The sequence below is a fragment of the Crocodylus siamensis genome, chromosome 6 (assembly GCF_052110815.1).
Source record: "Crocodylus siamensis isolate JL-2025a chromosome 6, ASM5211081v1, whole genome shotgun sequence".
Lineage (NCBI taxonomy): Eukaryota > Metazoa > Chordata > Crocodylia > Crocodylidae > Crocodylus > Crocodylus siamensis.
In genome coordinates this window covers 82663718-82682666 of record NC_143400.1, presented here as the reverse complement: position 1 = coordinate 82682666, position 18949 = coordinate 82663718, and the positions used below count along the sequence as shown (strand labels likewise).

Below are 18949 nucleotides of genomic sequence, written 5' to 3'. Positions count from 1 at the left end.
CCTCCTCTGCTCTCTTCCGTTGAAAACTTCATCTACGTTATCACCTCTTTCACCTTGGCCACAATAACTTTCTTTGCTCTGAATTCTTCATTAGCAGGGGTCTAAATGAGACTCCAGCCAGGCCCTTAGTAATCCCACAGACACCCAAGGTCATTTCAGAAACCAGTCCAAAATTACCCTTCTCGTTTTAACAATTCTCCTGTCACAGACCTCTGTCTTTCTCTTCCTTCTCATCCTGCCTAGTAGCTAATGTTTCCTACTTTCTACAACCAAATTTTTGGTAGTACAAATCTTTACATATCTATTGTGCATTACAATATTATAATTGCCTAGTCCTTCCAAGGCCAGGATGAGCAATTTTCTGGGGTCATCGAGGGCCACTTAGGAAGTTTTAGTGAGTTGTTGCAGGCCTGGATTATTGGGGACAGAGGGAGAGGGACTGACCTGGTTTGGTGCCAGTGGGGGAGGGTGGTGCTGACCTGACCCAACCTGACTTGGTGCAGTTGGGGAGGGGAACAACAATTGAGTCTATCTGGCCCTGGGCCTGTCTGCCCCGCACCCACCATCTGGGGTTCTGGATAGAGCAGGCAGGCAGGGTCTCCATGGAGACTGGCTTGGGACCCCCATGGCCAGGGCATGCCCGGTTGGGCTGATGGGATAAGGCCACAGGTGGGCAGGGAGCGGCATCAGGAAGTGGGATGCACAGGCAGGGTAGGAGTCACAGGGCAGTGACAACATGAAGCTAGGGGCTAGGGCAGAGCCACAACCCACTTCCGGCATGTCCCTGCGATGGGTGCTGGTTCCATGGGCAGGGATGTCCAGAGAGTGGATTGTGACTCTGCCCCAGGCCCCAGCCCCACACTGTCACTGCCTTGCAAACCCAGCCCGAGCTGCCCATCCTGCTCCTGGATGCTGCTTTCCACCTGCCTGTGGTCCTATTCCATCTGCCTGAGCGTGCCCTGCCCATGGGGGTCCTAGGCTGGTCTCCATCGAGACCGGCTCTGTCCAGCACCCCGGTGGTGGGTGTGGAGCAGATGGACCAGAGTGCCTGGGCAGCTGAGCTGGGTCCAGTGGTGGTGGTGGAGACCCAGGCAGTGGCAGCCAGGTGTTGGGCCAGCAGCACCAGGCACACTCTGAATTTCTACACAATGGTCAGATCAGGCGTAAGGCTCCCTTCTCAGGAACTAATGCTTATTAAGGGAACTCTGGCCTGAAGGACAGTTTAGACTAACTCACAGAGACTTGGAAAGCAAAGAAGGTTCTTCAGACTACCAGCCCTTTTATCTCGCAACATCTATTCTGCATAAACCAGACTTTCAGATGTTCATTTTGGTAACGGCCGTTAAAACAGGTTTCTAATGCCTCTCCACCATACTCTGTGGGCATCTATACACGTGCTCCGGGATGGCCCCTTTAATTAAAGCTCCTGCAGCATGATGTGTATTCAGTATCCCATGCTTCAAAATAGTGGAGGGGGCACTTGAACTAAAGCTCATTCAACAAACTTTATTTGAAGTGCCCTCACTGCTATTTTGAAGTGTGAGGATACTAAATAGACATGAGGCAGAGGCTGCTGGAGTGGGTTAATTAATATGCTCTAATTGCGTGTGCTCTGATGCGTGCTAATTAGCATGCTTTGGAACAGATGTTTGGCACATGTATAGGTGCCCCGTGATTCCAGAGGAAAATGTGGTGGGGGGGAGGTTTGGTAAGAGTATATGTCTTAACTCGTGGTTTCATATTTTGCTTTTTGTTAAAAACCCTGAATTATTAATTCTGTATTAATACAAGTCCATTTTGGCAAAAGGTACAATTGTTTTCATGGCAAACATTATATACAGTAAAAATGTTTTATACAATGATGTAACACAGAACAAGGGAATTTTTACAAGGACTTTCTTTTAAGAGAAACAGAAATTAAATTTACTACTTTCATTTCCCAGGTGAAATTTTGCACACGGTAGGAAGTGTAATTTCACTGATGGGTAGTCTGATGGAAGCAGAACAAGTTTGACAGTGCAAAGTGGTCTCTGTGTGAGTGCACAGCAATTCTGAAAATCAGCCTTAACATGCACAACTAGAACTAATCATCTGCTTCAACAACTGTTTAGCCTTCAGAATATGAGCAAATCTCAGCAAAAGTTTTTTTTAAGTTTCTGAAAAAGGAACTAAGCACAGGCTGTAAATAAATAGGGATTTGTCACTTATGGATAAGTGGAAGTGCATCCGGGAAGAGTCTTTTTGTTTTAAGCCCAGAAGAAAATCTTTTCCATGCAAAGTAATGATTCCACCAAACACAGAATGGCTCAAGTTGAGGTGATGAATGGAAAGGTTTGGACTGGTTCCAGTTTACTGCAGTACAGGAAGAAGAGCTAAAACATGCACTCTCAGCAAGCTTGCAGATGACACCAGACTGGGGGAGAAGTAGATATGCAAGAGGGGAGGGCTAGGATTCAGAGAGACCTCAACAACTTAGAGGACTAGGTCAAAAGAAATCTCATGAGGTCCAGTAACGAGAAGTGCAAAGTCCTGTGCCTAGGATGAAATGATCCCAGGCACTGGTACAGGCTGGGGGCTGACTGGGTAAGCAGCAGCTCTGTAGAAAAGTACTTGGGGTGGGGGGGTCTACAAAAGGCTAACAGCATACCGGGCTGCATTGGTAGGTCTGTTGCCAGCAGACTGAGGGAAGTGATTCTTCCCCTCTATTGGGCACTGGTGAGGCCACATCTGGAGGACTGTGTCCAGTATTGGGGCACCCACTAGAGAAGGGATATAGACAAAATGGAGAGAGTTCAGCAGGGAGCAGTGAAAATGGTTCGGGGGCTGGGGCACATGACTTCTGAGGAGACCGGGCTTATTTAGTCTGGAGAAGAGAAGACTGAGAGGGGATTTAATAGCAGCCTTCAACTACCTGAAGGGAGGTTTCAAAGAGGATGGAGCTGGACTGTTGTCAGTGGTGGCAGATGACAGAACAAGGAGCAACGGTCTCAAGTTGCAGCAAGGGAAGTTTAGGTTAGATATTAGGGAAAGTAAAACACTAGGGCAAGTTACCCAGAGAGGCTGTAGACTCTCCACCCTTGGAGGTTTTTAAGACCTGGCTAGACAAAACCTTAGCTAGGATGATCTAGTTGGGGATGGTCCTGCCTTGAGCAGGGGGTTGGACTAGATGACTTCCTGAGGTCCCTTCCAATCCTAATTTTCTTTGATTCTATGCATGAATGGAAGGAATTAAATGCGATTCTCCTATAAATGATAGATTTATTCTAGACACCCCCTTTCACCTCATCCTCTCTTTCTGTTCTGATGGGTCTCAGATACCTTTTACGCTCTTTCAACATGACATGGCATTTACTGCGTATTACCTATGCATGTTTTCCCATCCAGATCAAGCACATATCCCTTGTTGCAGGAACAGTGAGGCCCACCAGTTGAGTGCTCACAGCGATGAGAACAACCACCATTGTTGCTTTCACAGCTATTGACAATTTCCATTTCAATTCCTTTTAGAGAAATGATCAAAAGAAAGGTTAAAAGAGGATAGAGCAGCATTTCAAAACAGCGTATCTGGAAACTAACTGTTGCGGGGAGGGGGGCGGTCATACATCACAGCTGTAAATAAAAATCACCCTCTTCATATGTTAAGCACTAGGAAGAGTCCTGTTGTATTAAAACAATATTTAGCTAATGAATAATTTGCTATTCACCTGCTGTAACAGTACAGTGCCAGATGCACTGATGTCCATAAAAAAAATCTTAACATAGCTCTTTACATAGCATTGAAACAAGGGAGGTAAGTTTGTTCACCAGAAGTAAGTAGACCAGGAAGTAGGGCGACTATACAGAAAGCTCATAATGGCTGTGCTGCTCTTTTGTTCATTCTGAAAAAAGTTGCTCTTACTTCTCTCCAGCGAGCAGGAGCTAAGGCAACAGTCAGCTTTCATGTGAAGTCCAGAGTTCAGAAATGTATCCCCAAAGCTCCCTATTCACCAAGGAAAGGCAAAACAAGCTGTTCCAGGCCCTCTTCAATGTGCGGGAGGTGCTTGGGAGAGGGACTCTGGCAGCTGAAATCCCTCAAAGGAATCTGAATAACTCCCTTAGGATTTCTCCCGGAGGCTTCAACATAACACAGACTACAACTAAACTGACCTAGTGTCTTTTTGCCCTGTTTCCATGACTCCCACCTTAGCCACTGGTCCAGTTTCTTTCAGGCAAGGTGAGAACATGTTGCAAGTTTTCTGTGCAGAGGCTGGCCAGGCTTTGTGGAAGGCTTCATTTGCCCTTTAGCTGTATGTTCCTAAGAATGAAGGGGGAGCATTGTTCAAATCCAGGTTTTCCTACTGAGGATCTCTTTTGAGGATGCTTTTGAGATCCAACACCCCAGAAACCCTCCTGGAAGGTACTGTATCTAAAGGAGCTGCCATGCCTCCTCAAGTGTTTCAGCACAGAAAGAAACTCTGCTTACACTCAGGGCAGCAAACCATCACCTTTGTGGATAGCTCCCTTCACAGGCTGATATAATTTTGGTCCTTCTTTTTGCACCAAGGGAAGACTAACAGATCCATCACTATGCTGAGAAGACCAGGAATTGCCATCTTGGTGCAGGGGCACAAGTCAGGAGGAATAGAGGGACAGGCACATGTGATGCACAGTAGGAAGGATGGCCATATTCCCCCGAGAGAGGAGAGGTGGTTCAGTTACAGAGCTAATCTGGGACCTGGGGACCTCAGCTCAGTTCCTGTGTGACTCTGGGCAAGCTATTTAGTCTCTCTTCCTCCAGCTGTAACACTGAAATAATACTTTCCTACTTTACAGGGGATATTGTGTGGCTGAACACATTAAAAAGACAGTAAGGTGTCCCAGACATGTTTGTAGTCATGCCCACCTTGGACAGATTTAGAATATTTTTAGTTTAATTCTTTTTCCCCTTAACATTGTGTGCAAGGCAGACAGAATTTTGCCTTACAACGATTTGTATGTAAATGATAAAAAATCCTTCTAGAAAATTATGATAGACTTGAATGGTTTATAACCCATACACTGCTTCACATAATGTATCATATCCTGCATATTTAATAACACCTCCTTTGTCTCTGTGATGTTTATTGTTCCTCTCTGCGTCTAGAATAGCTTACTAGCTCCTCTCTCAAATGTTTCATTTTTAGTGTTTATTTTTGTTTGTATCCTTTGAAATGGCTGCTTTCCCCTCATTAAAATCTCTCATATGCATAGCCTTAAGAAATGTATTCACTCTCTTGTATGCACTATATTTTCCTAAAGAAATTCTGCTGAAAACCCCTACCCAGTATTATTAGACTGCAAAATTACTTCCTGCTTCTTTGCTAAGCCGGGTCACACCATTGTTTGCATTCCAGTGAGCTCATGCCAGGCCCATAACACCACAAACCTTTGCACCGCCGCTCCCTTGCAAATCCAAATATACCCTTTACAGATCGCCTAAAGATCCTCTATCAAAACTACTGCCTTGAGGAGCTAGTCCCCTGTTCAACTAAAACGTATGCTGGGAAGAATTTAAACACTGATTCTGGAGATTTTATATCCTGGGATGTTTCAGTTCCCCCATTACTGACTCCCCTCACATATTCCTTAAACTAGCAGCTGCTCAATCCACATTTTTGTATGAGGAGAATCCTAAGTAAATCTGCAGAGATTTGCAAAGCAGAACATCGTGTGGGTTTTTGCTTTACACACACTTTGGACATGAGAAAATGGTGGGGGGCAGAGGTCAAGGGGAAAGAGAATGAATACGTTTCCTCTGACAATCCTGGCATTCTTACAATTATCTCCACTACAGAATTCACAACATTTTTAGATAAGCCAACTGGGGCCATTTGCTCTCTAAAATAGAGTAGAGTAAAGCAGAGGCTCTGAATATATGTTCAAGAACACATACACTTGCAAGATGGCAACTGCATTTCTGATGCGGAAGAGAACAGTCAGCTTGAACTTTTGCATACATGTTTTTTTGGTTTTTTGCCCGAGGTTCAAATCCAACTGAATTAAAAATGAAGTAGAGCATTTTCCAGGTAAACTGGTCTGAAATGTACTGCTGTTAAACTGTCACTTACGGTAGCACTGCTTTCCATCAGCCCCCAGCTCAAAGCCGGGATTACAAACACAGGTGAAAGATCCCAGCGTGTTCACACAACGATGGGCACACCTGGCTGTCCCTTCGACACACTCATCAATGTCTGCAAAGCAAAGAGATGAGCAGTGAGAGCAAGGCAGGTATTTTTCAATCCTAATATCGCCTCTAACAGGAGCATTTGAAACATCTGCTGAAACAGTATCTTATTTTCCAGAGGTGCAGTAGCACTTTAACAATTCCACAAATGCCAAACTACAACACTGCCCTTCAAAATAATATTTTATATTTACAATGATGCATTTCAACTGAGGCTCTTGAAGTGATTTATAAACATTTATATTTACATCACCCCCATAAAGTAGTGATGCTTTATTATTCTTTTAACACAGGTTGACAGCACTACTCGGTAAAGAAACCTGTACGAGCCCATCTTCCAGTGTGAAATCACTTTATCACACTCTATTATGTTTAAGGGGATGGAACAGGAGTGACCTAGTTTTCTGGACAATACTAAAAGGGGCTGGATTATTTTCTGAGCTCTCTCCCAAACAGCATGTTGGCAGAAAATGGTGCTCTGGAGACTTGCACCTTATCTTTGCTATACCACTACCCTATGACATTTGTTGTACCACTTCTCCATCTCACTCTCTTGAATCCTGCAGAGCTTCCCACTACATAGAAGCTGGGGAAAACACTGCGCTGAACAAAAGAAGGGCACTCCACCCCTCCGGGGGGAAAGAGACCTCTATCTACAGATCAGTGCAGGACATTGGCCCATCAGCATCATAATGAACAATCTGGCCTTGTAAATTATTTGACAGCTGCGAAACCCAAAGGAAGAGAATCAGTCCCAAATGCAGAACAACACACTAAACCTCATGCTACAAAAGCCAATGGCTGACCTTGCAGTGTATAATGGAGCAAAAACTTCAACCTCCATGCTACGACTGACATTTATTCATGGCAGAAAATACCTAAGAAATTAAGAAGTCTTTCTATATTTCTAGCTCTTCTGTTTTCTTTTCTCAGGGTACATGTTGAATTTAGTGAGGTGCAGAGATAGATGTTCTTGAGGACTGTAAACAATCTTATTCATGCAGTCAGTACAATTGCAAGATGGGGGCATAAGGCAGAACCAAAAATATTCACCAGTATTGTGGTGATATTTATGACATTTGGTAACTGCTTCAAAATTCTGATAGGGCAAAATTCCCCAGCATATGAATAATTAGCTGTCATTTTGCAAGCTGAAATTGTTGGCAAAATAGTGTGAAATACTTTATTTTTTCAAGGAGCAAAACATTTTTTGATATATTACAATTTTAAAGTGATTTACAAGTCTACTACTGCCTCAATCATTATAATAAAATAAATTCTAAATACCTATGTATTTTGGTGTTTGATTTTGTTTTTTTTTATCATACAAAATCAGAGCCCCCCCTGCCCCCTTCACTCACCAGGACATGGGTCCAGCTATGGCTGCCCTCCCCGCTGTTTTGTGGAGCTGAGCAGCCTTGATGTGTCAGTGCCCCTCACTCCCAAGCCACAGGCCCTGCCATCCCAGCTCTGTCCGTGCCCCTCACTTCTGATCCCCCAGCCCCACTGGTGCAACTCACTCCCAACCCCCAGCCCACACCCCCCACCCCTGCTGGTCCCCCTCACTCCTGACCCACTGCCCTCTGTCCCCAGGCCCCCAGTGTGTGGGGTGGGGGGTGTAGGGCAGGACAGGGGTGTGTGAAGCAGGGGAGGTGCCTGACCATAGACCATGTCATAAGTGATGCATTGGGAGGGTATGGGGGACATGTGCCCACCCCCATATTTCTGCACCCACAGCAGGTATAGGGCTGCAGTCTAGACAGACCAGCATGGGCAGGAAATGTCTTTGTGGCCCAGTGGGCAGGACCCAGCATGGGAGGGCAGCGCAGGGTGGTGCCAGCCACGCCACCAGCAATGCAAGGAATAATGGACGGTGGGGGAGCCACACTGCCTTTACCTCTTCCTGCCACCACCCGCTCACACACTGGACTGTGACTCTAGCCCACAGCCATAGCTCAGTCGCTGCCCTCACCACCTCCTCTCCCCTCAGGCTGCCTGCACTGTCCCCAGGCCATCTCCCCTCTGGGACAAAGCTGCGGCCTGAGGGGAGCAGTGGTGCAGCCACAGTGGCAAGGTAGAGCCTCCTCCCCACCCCACTGGTCAGTTACTCCTTATGCTGCTGGCCACGTAGGGGCCCGGTGCCAATGGTAGCTATGAATCTTGCTGCTCTGCTCCGCTCTCCTGAGCTGGGTCCTGCCCACTGGGCCGCATACATGACTCCTGCCCATGACAGTCCAGCCAGGACACAGCCCTGTGCCTGCTGTGGATGCAGAAGTCTGGGGAGTACATGCCCCTCACGCATCACCTATGCCCCATCCTGCCACCCCACATATTGCCTGTGCCCCCAATAGACTTATCTTCAGTGAACTGTGGAAGGTGCTTTCCACAACACTTTAAAGGAGAAAATCTGTGTTTTTCCATGGCAAACGGAAAACCTGTATCCCTGCAGATGACTCTTCTGATAGGTTTCAGCGTGAGGTGGTTGGTGACCACCAGAGCTATGTGGCTACAGAAGGGGTGTCTTTTTGTATTGTAACAGGTTACTGTTGGGTATTTGGATAGCTCTTTCAAATGTATGGTCTAATTCTCTATTGGAATGTCCTTCTTGCATAAAGGAAGATTTTAGGTTGGCTTGGTGGGCATTGTGAGTGTTCTTCTCAGAGTGGATGTGATGGTATATGGGGGCAGACTGAAGATTATAGCTTTTTTAGTGAACTTGGGATGACAGCTGGTCTTGTGGACATACGAATGGTAGTCCCAACCAAGGACTTTATACATGACATTGGTTTTATGGCACATTCATAGATTGTGAGGCTGGAAGGGACCTGAGAAAATCATCAGGTCCAGCACCCTGTACCAGGCAAGAAAGACAACTGGGGTCAGGTGACCCTGGCAAGATGACCGTCCAGTGTCCTCTTGAAGATTTCCAGGGTAGGTGATTGCACCACCTCTGAGGGCAGCTTATTCCACAGTCTGGTCACCCTAGCTGTGAAGAAATTTTTCCTGATGTTGAGCCTGAAACAGTCTTCCAGGAGTTTGTACCCATTACTCTTGGTTTTCCCCAAGGGTGCCCTGGTGAACAGTTGTTCACTGAGCCCTTGATGTATACCCCTGATATAGCAGTAAGCGCCTATCAACTCCCCTCTCAGCCTTCTCTTTTTCAGGCTGAAGAGTCCCAGGTCCCTCTGCCTTTCCTCATATGGCTTGCCATGCAAGCCTCTGATCATACAGCTGGCTCTTCTTTGGACTCTTTCGAGCTTTACCATGTCCTTGTTGAAGGACGTTATAACCTACCTGATTCCTGAATTACTCCCACACATAAAAGGCGAGAATGAACCTTCTCCCTTTAGATATGCTTTGATCTCCCAGTAGTGAGCTTCTTTTCTTCTGCTAATTATGTCATCTACCCCAGGAATTTCTCTTCCACCCTCTTCAAACTGTATTTTACTATGCTTGCCTGGCTTTTACTGCTCTGACCTGATGAAGAACATCTTCAGTTTGAAAGCTTGTTTAACTCTATTCCAACTATGCAACTGGTCCAATAAAAGATTTCACCCTAAGAAATCCTTGCCTCCTGCTGATTTCTCTAGTAATATGGAAGCAATTCCTTGCCTAAAGAGCTTTTTGATTTCTAAATAGGTTTTTCACTGAGATGGTACAGTCTGCTACCTGAACTAGTTTTCATGTATCTCCTTTCTGGGGCATTATTTTGTAGGAATCATATGTGAATAACACCAGATTATCTACAAATGCAAATGAAAAAGTAAAATGAATAACTGCCATTATTGAAATGGCCTTTCAAGGCCTAGGGATGGTAAAAAATGAGCTAGAACTGCTGTCTTAAATACACATCCATATATTTACACAACTTACTCATTTCTATTCAAATCTCAGTTACACAAAACTCTGAATAATATCCTCTTTTCCCATTAAATAACCCTTTTGCAGCTCCTTACCTAAGCAGGATCTTTTGTCTGCAGATAGATAATGCCCAGGATGGCACTCACATTTTGCAAACCCTCTCTCATTTTGACAGATGTGTGGGCATCCTCCATTCCCAGCTGCACAGGGGTCTATCACTGAAATGATTTAAAACATTGACAATTTAAAAGTTATACTTTTGCCCCCAAATGGTTTTAACCCAGCATCATTTCAAGTGACACTGATCACTGCTGTAGCAAAAAGAGAATAGATAAAAAAATATTTAGCCAAACTTTAGTCAGACTCATTCTTTGCGTGCAATTTTCCTACAACTAGGGTATTTAAAGCAATGGGAAAATGTGATTATACATAGAATAAGTAGTCAGGAAGAGGAGAGAAAAGAACAGTTTATTTGTTTTAACTGGTTTGCTTTCAAATTTGAAAGTGTTGGACTAAACCAACAATAATCAAAACTCCAATAACTTATGAATTCATGGCTGAAAGAATATTTTGTAGACATTAGGGAAAATGTGGGCTAAGGCAATCCTAAAAGCTTTACTCCTTTTTAAATGTAAAGCATTAAAGGTATCGATGGAAACATGTATTCAAAACAAATATATGACATTTCAAAGATAAGTAGCTCAAGAACGCAAGTATTTAGGGCCACATTTCTAAAATGTCATACATTTTAGCACCTACAACAATACCCTGAAGTCTTTGCATGTTTATTTTATGGTATATGATTCACAGGTTGCAGATTCTCATGATGGAAGAACAAAAACATATTTAAGCAAACAGAGAAGGAATTTACACATGCAAATACAGGCCCTGTTAGTAAAACCGGGCCCACCTGGCTGCGAGATAAGAGCTATGGCTAGCACACCAGCATCTGACATTCTGAACGTGCTAAATTTCAAGTGTCAAATGTTTTGTATGCAAATACATAGATGAATGATATTACGCATGCAGATTTGGAAGCCACTACTGAACATGATTTAGCAGAAACTTTCTAGGGTCTAAGTTATTGCTTTTGTATTAAAACACAACATTCTTTCCTGTCTGGGTAAAAATATTTAATTTTCATGTTTATTGCTTAATTACTGTCTAATTTGAAAACCCAGACCAGTGATTTCACTCTTCTCCAACCTCTGCCTTCCTGAGCCAAATTACCACATGTGAATGCATGGCTCTTTCTGTTAGCTGTCAAGGAGTGTTGTATACGGCAGCATTGATTTAAGAGGGGTAATGAAGTGCCTGGGCTCCCATGCCTACTGCCACACACAGGGCAGCTTCAGGTTCCCACTGCGGATGCAACTGTAATTGCATAGTCACAGCCCCACCCCTCTCCCCTAGGTTGCTATCCAGAGTGGCTGCCCCAATAGCCCTACCCTATTTATGCCACTGACTGATTAACCACAGTGAATGTGTCTACATGTGAATTACTGAGCCTTTTCTAATTCACATTAAATTTAGTACCCCCAATGTGAGGTACTAAATTAACACGCATTAGGATGTGTTAATGTGCAGCAATGAGTTTGCACACTTTTTAAGTGACACCTAATGCGCAGTAGACTAGCTTAATGCGCATTGGCATAATGTCATGGGTTTTTATGTGACACTTTAGTGAGCAGTAAAATAGGATACAGTACTGTGCATTAAAGTGCATATGTAGACACACCCAGTATGAAGGAAATGGCCCCAGTACAGTAGCAATATTAGAATGGTTGAATTACCATTGCCAACAGATGTTTGTTGGAAAGAATTTGAAATTTGAAGGGAAGTGATTGGGTAGATAAAAAGACATGAGAACTGGAGGAGGAAAAAGGCAATTCTGGAGGAGAGGAAGGAAATCTTTCTTTCACTTCTTATTCCTCACTTACACATTCACGCTCTCACAAGCTACAGCAGTTCAACCAGTTTTTCAACCAGTCTAAACATAGTAGTCTGGCAAACATTCAATCTAGTTTTATGGTGTTAGACTCCTGCCATGTCTGCACATCAGGCTTCCTGTTCCCTGATACATTTTCCAGCTTCTGGAAGGGGATGGAGAATAGAAGGGTCTGTGTATTTTTGTCTTTAATACAATTCTCTGTTTCCTCCAATTCCCACTTGATCTTCTTTTAATACGATAGTGATCTGACATCTGTCTTTTATCTGCCAGCAGAGGGTGCTGTGCCAGAGGTTCAAGTTCATGCTAATTCCTTTGCATCTCAATGGCATAACTGCTCAACTCTACTTGCCAATTTAAGAATGAGACCTGATGACATGAAACTCTCCGCTAAGGGACAGCTTCAACTCTCTGCTGAATACAAGGATGCCAACGGGTCCCCAGGGGATACTGGCACTTAATCCTACATGTCACTTCCATGGCTGACAACTCAGCTCTGTCTACAAAGGTTTAGCTTCAAGCAAATGCTAGCTCCCTGGCTGCTAGGAAAAGCTGAACTTTTTTGCTGAATTTTATTTTAGGGTAAACTAAATGGAACCGCTGCCAAACAGCATCTGTTTTAACCTGTATATTATTAAGAATGCTAGGGTATGTAAAGCTTTAATTTAAGAATGATTACAACATACAGTAAAACTAGTAATATTCTCTAACATGACAACATCCAAGCAACAAATTGCAGGGAAGAATTTAGTAAAACATAGCAATTTTAATAAAAATAATAGCTATGTTGGAAGTTCCTTAGGATAAAAGTTTGTAAGGGGCAGAAATCCTCAAGACATAAGGCAACCATTAGCTGCCTCAGGAAGAAGAAATGTCCCCTGTGATCAGGCAATTCCATTATGTGGTTTCTTGAACCTCTCTCTCAAGCATCTGGCCTGGGCTGCCGTCAAGATGCAAGACAGGCTTGTGTTCTTGAGTGTTATGCCAATTTTTGCCTGTTACTGGTTTCCCAAGAGAAATGTGTTAAGCATGTGCGATAGCAATCAATGGTTTTGATGTTTCCTGGGATAACTCTTTTCTATATGGATCTTTCTCTCTCTCTGAAGCTCAATAAAATTATGTAGCCCCCATCCTTTGTCATGGGGCTGTCTGGAAAAGAGTAAGAAAGACTAAGAATTGTGGTCATCTAATCCAACCTCCTGCACAAATGCAGGTGTGCTGCTGTGTACAAACTATCCGAGAGTGTTCAACCCCTGGCCTGAGAGCCCAGAGGGCTCTCCCACAGGTATGAAATATTGGTAAGATGAGAGCACTGGGAACATTAATTGCTGCTCCTTGCTGCTAAATTTCTGGATATCTCAGGAGCCCTGCACCTTGGCGTAATGGGGTGGGACAAAGGGAGAGATATGGATGAATCTAGGATTTTGAAAGGCGGGGGATGTAGGTAGTATGGTGTATCATCACATATAACACAGCACATAACATATTTACCCAAATCCAAGGCGACCCTACATTTAAGATAACCCCCCCCAATAATTAGATTCTATACATGGGAAATTAATAAATGTTACAATTTTCCATGTATAGAATCAAATTATTGGAGGGTTGTCTTAAATCCTCCCCCCCAACTGCAGCAGGGAGGCAGGAAGTGGGGGGCATTAGGTGGTGTGAGGTCAAATAGCTTGCTCCTGCTGCTTGTCCTCCTCTCGCCTCATCTTGGAATCAAGTAAATACAGTACTTTTTTCCAATTAAAGAGATACTAGAAGATTTACTAATACAGTAGGGGCCCAGTGCTACATAATTCATTTTAAGATCAAAGCAAAAATAAGTATAATGTTATAGAAATGCACACTAATTTGATAGATAATCTATAAAGCTTAAAAAACACAATGAACTAGGCAAAAATAGTTAAAAGAAATTACTTTATTACTTCTGTAGTCATTATAGTTAAATGGACATCTCTTGTTCAGGTTTGTAAAACAAAATCTAGCCTGCTTGAGCACCTTGACAGTGCATCCAACATTTCATTTTCAGTCATATTCACCTGAGTTAATATTCCTGAGTTAGGAACCACACCTGGGTTAAGGTTTTTAGAAAGAGCAACAAACAGTCTGTAGGGCTGTGAAATAGAAGACTGCTATTACCAGGAATGGCTAACAGGTAACAAAATTGCAGAAGAAAGGACACGTTGTTTAATGGAATCTCAAGATCACTGAAAAGGAGGTGGTGTCATTGACACCTATGGAATGAAGAAAGATTAGGAGGTAGATTATGGTGAGTCAAAGTCAAATGATTCCCTCACTAGGAATGTTGCTTCCCCTCTAGGGCAGCTGGCTTTACAATTTGAGTGAAGCAGGAATCAAACAGGGGTAGAATTGCATCCCTGTACCCCTCTACTGATCCACTGCTGGGGTACTATGGGCAACTGCCCTGTAGCAAAATTTGGGGAGTGGGTGTGGTGAAAAAAGCAGCTGAAGTGGCAAGTGGAAGTCACTGTTTTTGCTTTGCCCCAGGCACCCTGCCATATCCCTATACCTCTGACCCTGAAGGCCTGGTAAAATGGCTCTGCATGCTAGATTGGGAACACAGAATCATAGAAATTAAGGTCAGGAAGGGATCTCAAAAGATCAAGTCCAACCTCCCCTGCTCTGGGCGGTAATACTGCTGAGATCAAATGCTCCCACCAAGGTGTCTGTCCAGTCTCCTCTTGAAGACTTCCAAGGTTGGGGACCGTACCACCTCCTTGGGAAGTCTATTCCAGATTCTGGTCTCCCTTAATGTGAAGATGTTTTTCCTTACATCCAGCCTGAAACCATCATCTAATAGTTTATTGCTATTGCTCCTTGTCCTCCCCTGGGTGGTATAGGGCCCTATCCCAGTGCCTTGTGGTGGGACAGTGCTCAATCCTGGAGGGTGGGGGGTGGCATGGGACATCAGTGCCTGTTCTCAGTGCATGGGGCCAGATCCAGCTCATGGACCAGCTCTGTGCCATTCATCTGGCCCACAGGGCAAAAAGGTGGAGCACCACTGTCTTAAACAATGCAAAAAATCAGATTTGGAAGGAACTATGTACTTTCTCTGTGTACAGAGACATAGGTAACCATGTTAGTTTGAAGTCAAGCAGAAGACAGGGCAATTTTGCACCATATAGACTAACTAAATTAGAGGTATGCACATACTTTCACAGCACCTGACAAAGCAAGCTCCAGATTTCATAAACAGTAGGGCTGGAAGGGACCTTGTGAAATCATCAGGTCCAGCCCCCTGCCCAAGGGACAGGAAGTCAGCTGGGGTCAGATCACCCCAGCAAGATTAATAAATTCATAGATTGTTAGGGGCCAGAAGAAACCTTGCAGATCATCAGGTCCAGCCACCCTGTTCTAGGCAGGAAGTCAACTGGGGTCAAGTGATCCCAGTGACTGTTCGGTTTTCTCTTGAAAACCACCAAGGTAGGTGACTGCAACACTTCTGGAGGGAGTTTATTCCACAGTTTGGACACCCTGACTTTGAAGGAGTTTTTCCAAGTATTAAGCCTGAACGGCCTTTCAGGAGTTTGTAGCCATTGGTCCTGGTCTTCCCCAGGGGTGCCCTAGTGAACAGTGGTTCACCAAGCTCCCGATGCACTCTGACATAGCAGTAAGCCATTATCAAGTCCCCTCGCAACCTTCTCTTCTTTAGGCTAAAGACACCCAAGTCCCTCAGCCTTTCCTCGTATGGCTTGCTTTGCAAGTCCCTGATCATACGGGTGGCTCTTTTCTGGACCATCTCAAGTTCTTCCATATCCTTATTGAAGTGCGGCACCCACAACTGGACACAGTACTCCAACTGCAGTCTCTCCAATGCTAAGTACAGTGGCAGTATCACTTCCTTAGTTTTACACGAGATGCATGCCAGTGTGTTATTTGCTCTTCTGGCCTCTGCATCACACTGATGGCTCATATTCATGCGATGGTCAATAGTTACCCTAGGTCCCTTTCGGCTGTGGTGTAAGTCAAGCTGTCACCAGCAAGCCTGTATGTATGCTGAGGGCTTTTTGCCCCCAGAAGGAGCACCTTACACTTGGAAGTGTTAAACTTCGTCTGGTTCCGGTCTGCCCAACTCTCTAGCCTGTCCAGGTCCACCTGTATCTGCAACCAATCTTCTGGCATGACCACACTGCCCCATAACTTGGTGTTGTCCGTGAACTTGGCCAGCAGGCTTTTCACTCTCCCATCCAAATGATTGCTAAAGATGTTGAAAAGCACCGGTCCAAGCACAAACCCCTGAGGGATGCCACTGGCCACTTTGCACCAGGATGACACAGATCTGTTCATAAGAACTCCCTACTGTGTAGCCAGTTTCCCACCCACTGAACCGTCAAGCAGCTGAGCCCACAATCTTCCAGTTTTCCCACAAGGCATATTCTGATACTAGATCAAAAGCCTTTTGGAATTCTAGGTATATAACGTCTACCTTGTCTCCTTGTCTCCCCTGTCCAGGTGGTGAGAGACCTGGTTGTAGAAGGAGATAAGACTGGTAAGACAAGACCTACCCATGACAAAGCCATGCTAACTGTCATTCAGAATCTTACCTTCTGTGAGCGTATCACACATAGATTCATTAATGAACTTTTCCAGGATTTTCCCTGGGATAGAGGTTAGGCTGACTGGCCTATAATTGCCCATGTCTTCCCTCTTCCCCTTCTTGAAGATGGGCACAGTGTTGGCCCTTTTCCAATCCTCAGAGATTTCCCCTGTGCATCACAAATTTTGAAAGAGCTTTGCCAGGTGTTCTGTGATGACCTGAGCATCCATGTGTTTTTTAAAGGTATCCAGAGTAGGTGCTTGCACCACTTCTGGGGGGAGTCTGTTCCAGACTCTGGAGACTTGGACAGTAAAGAAGTTTTTCCTTATGTATAGTTTAAAATGCTCTTCCAGCAATTTGACCTTGTCTTCCCTTGGGGTGCCCTGGTGAACAGACATTCTCACAGTTCTTCATGCACACCCCTTCTATACTTATAGCCTGCCACCAAGTCACCCCTGAGCCTTTGCTTATCCAGTCTGAGGAGTTCCATGACTCTCAACTTCTCTTCATAATGCTTGTTCTCTTCTACTCTAATCATATGCTTGGCTCTCCTCTGGACTCTCTCAAGCTTCTCCACATCCTTTCTAAAGTGTGGAGCCCAGACTTGGATTCAGTACTCCAGGTGCGAGCTCACTAAAGCCAAGTAAAGCAGGAGGATGACTACGTAGGTTTTGCTTAAGATTCATCAGTAGATGCAAGCCAGAGTTTTGTTTGCTTTGCTGGCTGCATTGCATTGGTGGCTCATGTGCATCTTGTGGTCAATCATGAACCTTAAATCTCTTTCAGTCGTGGTGCTAGTGAGTGTAGCACTGCCAAGCCTGTAAGTATGATGTGGGTTGATGTGGGTTTTTTTCTCCTTGTATTGCTCTGTGTTGAATGTCATCAGGTTTTGAATGTCATCAAGTGTTGAATGTCATCAGGCCCACTTTGCGAGCCTGTTCAGGTCAGCCTGAATTACTAGCCTATCCTCTAGAGTGACCGCATTTCCCGATAATTTGGTGTTGTCTGCAAACTTAGCCAGTCCACTTCTGAATCCAGATCATTTATGAATATATTAAAGAGTACTGAGTCCGAGTACTGAGCCCTGGGGAACACCACTGGTCACCATGCACAATGCTGACTCGGTTCCAGCGACTATCACTTTCTGGGTCCAACCACAGAGCCAGCTCCTCAGCCATCAGACTGTAAGGTTGTCGAGGCTGAAGTTCCCCAATTTTACCATGAGAAGATCTTGGGAGACGAAGTCAAAGACTTTTCTGAAATCTAAATATATGACAACAACCTCTTCTCCTTCATCCTAGTGATGCACCACCTGGTCATAGAAGGAAATGACCAGGCAAGACCTAGCCAACATGGCTTCATTGTGGGTATCTCTCAAAACATTGCCTTCCATTACCCTGTTGTTGATGGTTTTTTCCAAGATCTTTCCAGGGACTGAGGTCAAACTGATTGGCCTGAAGTTCCCCTGACCTTTCTTCTTTCTTTTCTTGAAGGAGATTAGCTTTTTCCTGGGTGCTGGTTGTCAGCTGCCCTATTTGGGTCAGCAAGGGCCAGGTGTTGTCCTTGGTCTTTTTCCGACTTCCCACATATTTAAAGAAGGACTTTTTATTGTTCTTGATTCCCATAGGCAGTTTGAGTATGGTTTCAGCTTTGGCTTTTCTGGTCTATTCCCTACAGGTGCAGGTCAATGCTGTATAATCCTCCTTACTGGTAGTTCCTAACTTCCATCCTTTATAAGCTTCTTTTTTCAGATTCAGGAGGTCCATGAGTTCCCTATTGAGCCAAGGGGATCTCCCAGCCCTTTTGCTATCTTTCCTATGGGCGGGAACAGACTTCCCTTGTGCTTTTAGGATCACGTCCTTAAGGAGCGATCACTCATTGTGGATTCTCCTCCCCTTTAGACCATGATTTCTCAGGGCCTCAACAACCAACCTCCTGAAGTCGTGAAAATTAGCTTTCCTAAAGTCAAGGATTTCTGCATGGTTGACTGATTTGCCAGTTTTGCAACGGAGAGAGAAAGTGATCAACTTGTGACCACTGTTACCAAGCTTCCCTTCGATCCTCAGGTCACTAACTAGTTCATCCTCTTTGGCCAGTACCAGATTCAGCAGCATCTTACCTCTTGCTGGCCCATGGACTTCTTGAGTCAAATAGAGCTCATCAATGCAAGTGAGGAAGCTTTGTAACCAATGATGAAAGCTTATGCTGCATATATATCTCTAATTTAGTTAGTCTATCAGATTCAAATCTACTCTTCAGCTCTGTGTAGACAGAAAGTTGGAAGGCCAAAACGTTAGACAAAACTCTTACCACAAGATTTCAGGACTAAGCACACTGCAATCTCAGTGAAGAACCAGAACTATATGGAATTGAT

At 44.4% G+C, this 18949-nt stretch overlaps 1 protein-coding gene across 10 annotated transcripts in view; it reads right to left on the bottom strand.

The window, feature by feature from the left end:
• The window catches only part of LOC149863074 (uncharacterized), a 347984-nt gene that overhangs the window by 88311 nt on the left and 240724 nt on the right, over positions 1–18949 (bottom strand). For all 10 annotated transcript variants that reach the window (XR_016443055.1, XM_090052663.1, XM_090052665.1 and 7 more), the window contains 3 exons: positions 10159–10281; positions 6087–6209; positions 3363–3500 (listed from right to left, as the gene is read on the bottom strand). Coding sequence is in view for 9 of the 10 variants with exons in the window: in XM_090052663.1 (XP_089908789.1) it covers positions 3363–3500; positions 6087–6209; positions 10159–10281 (384 nt within the window). In the remaining variant the exon portion in view is untranslated. The remainder of the gene's footprint in view (positions 1–3362; positions 3501–6086; positions 6210–10158; positions 10282–18949) is intronic.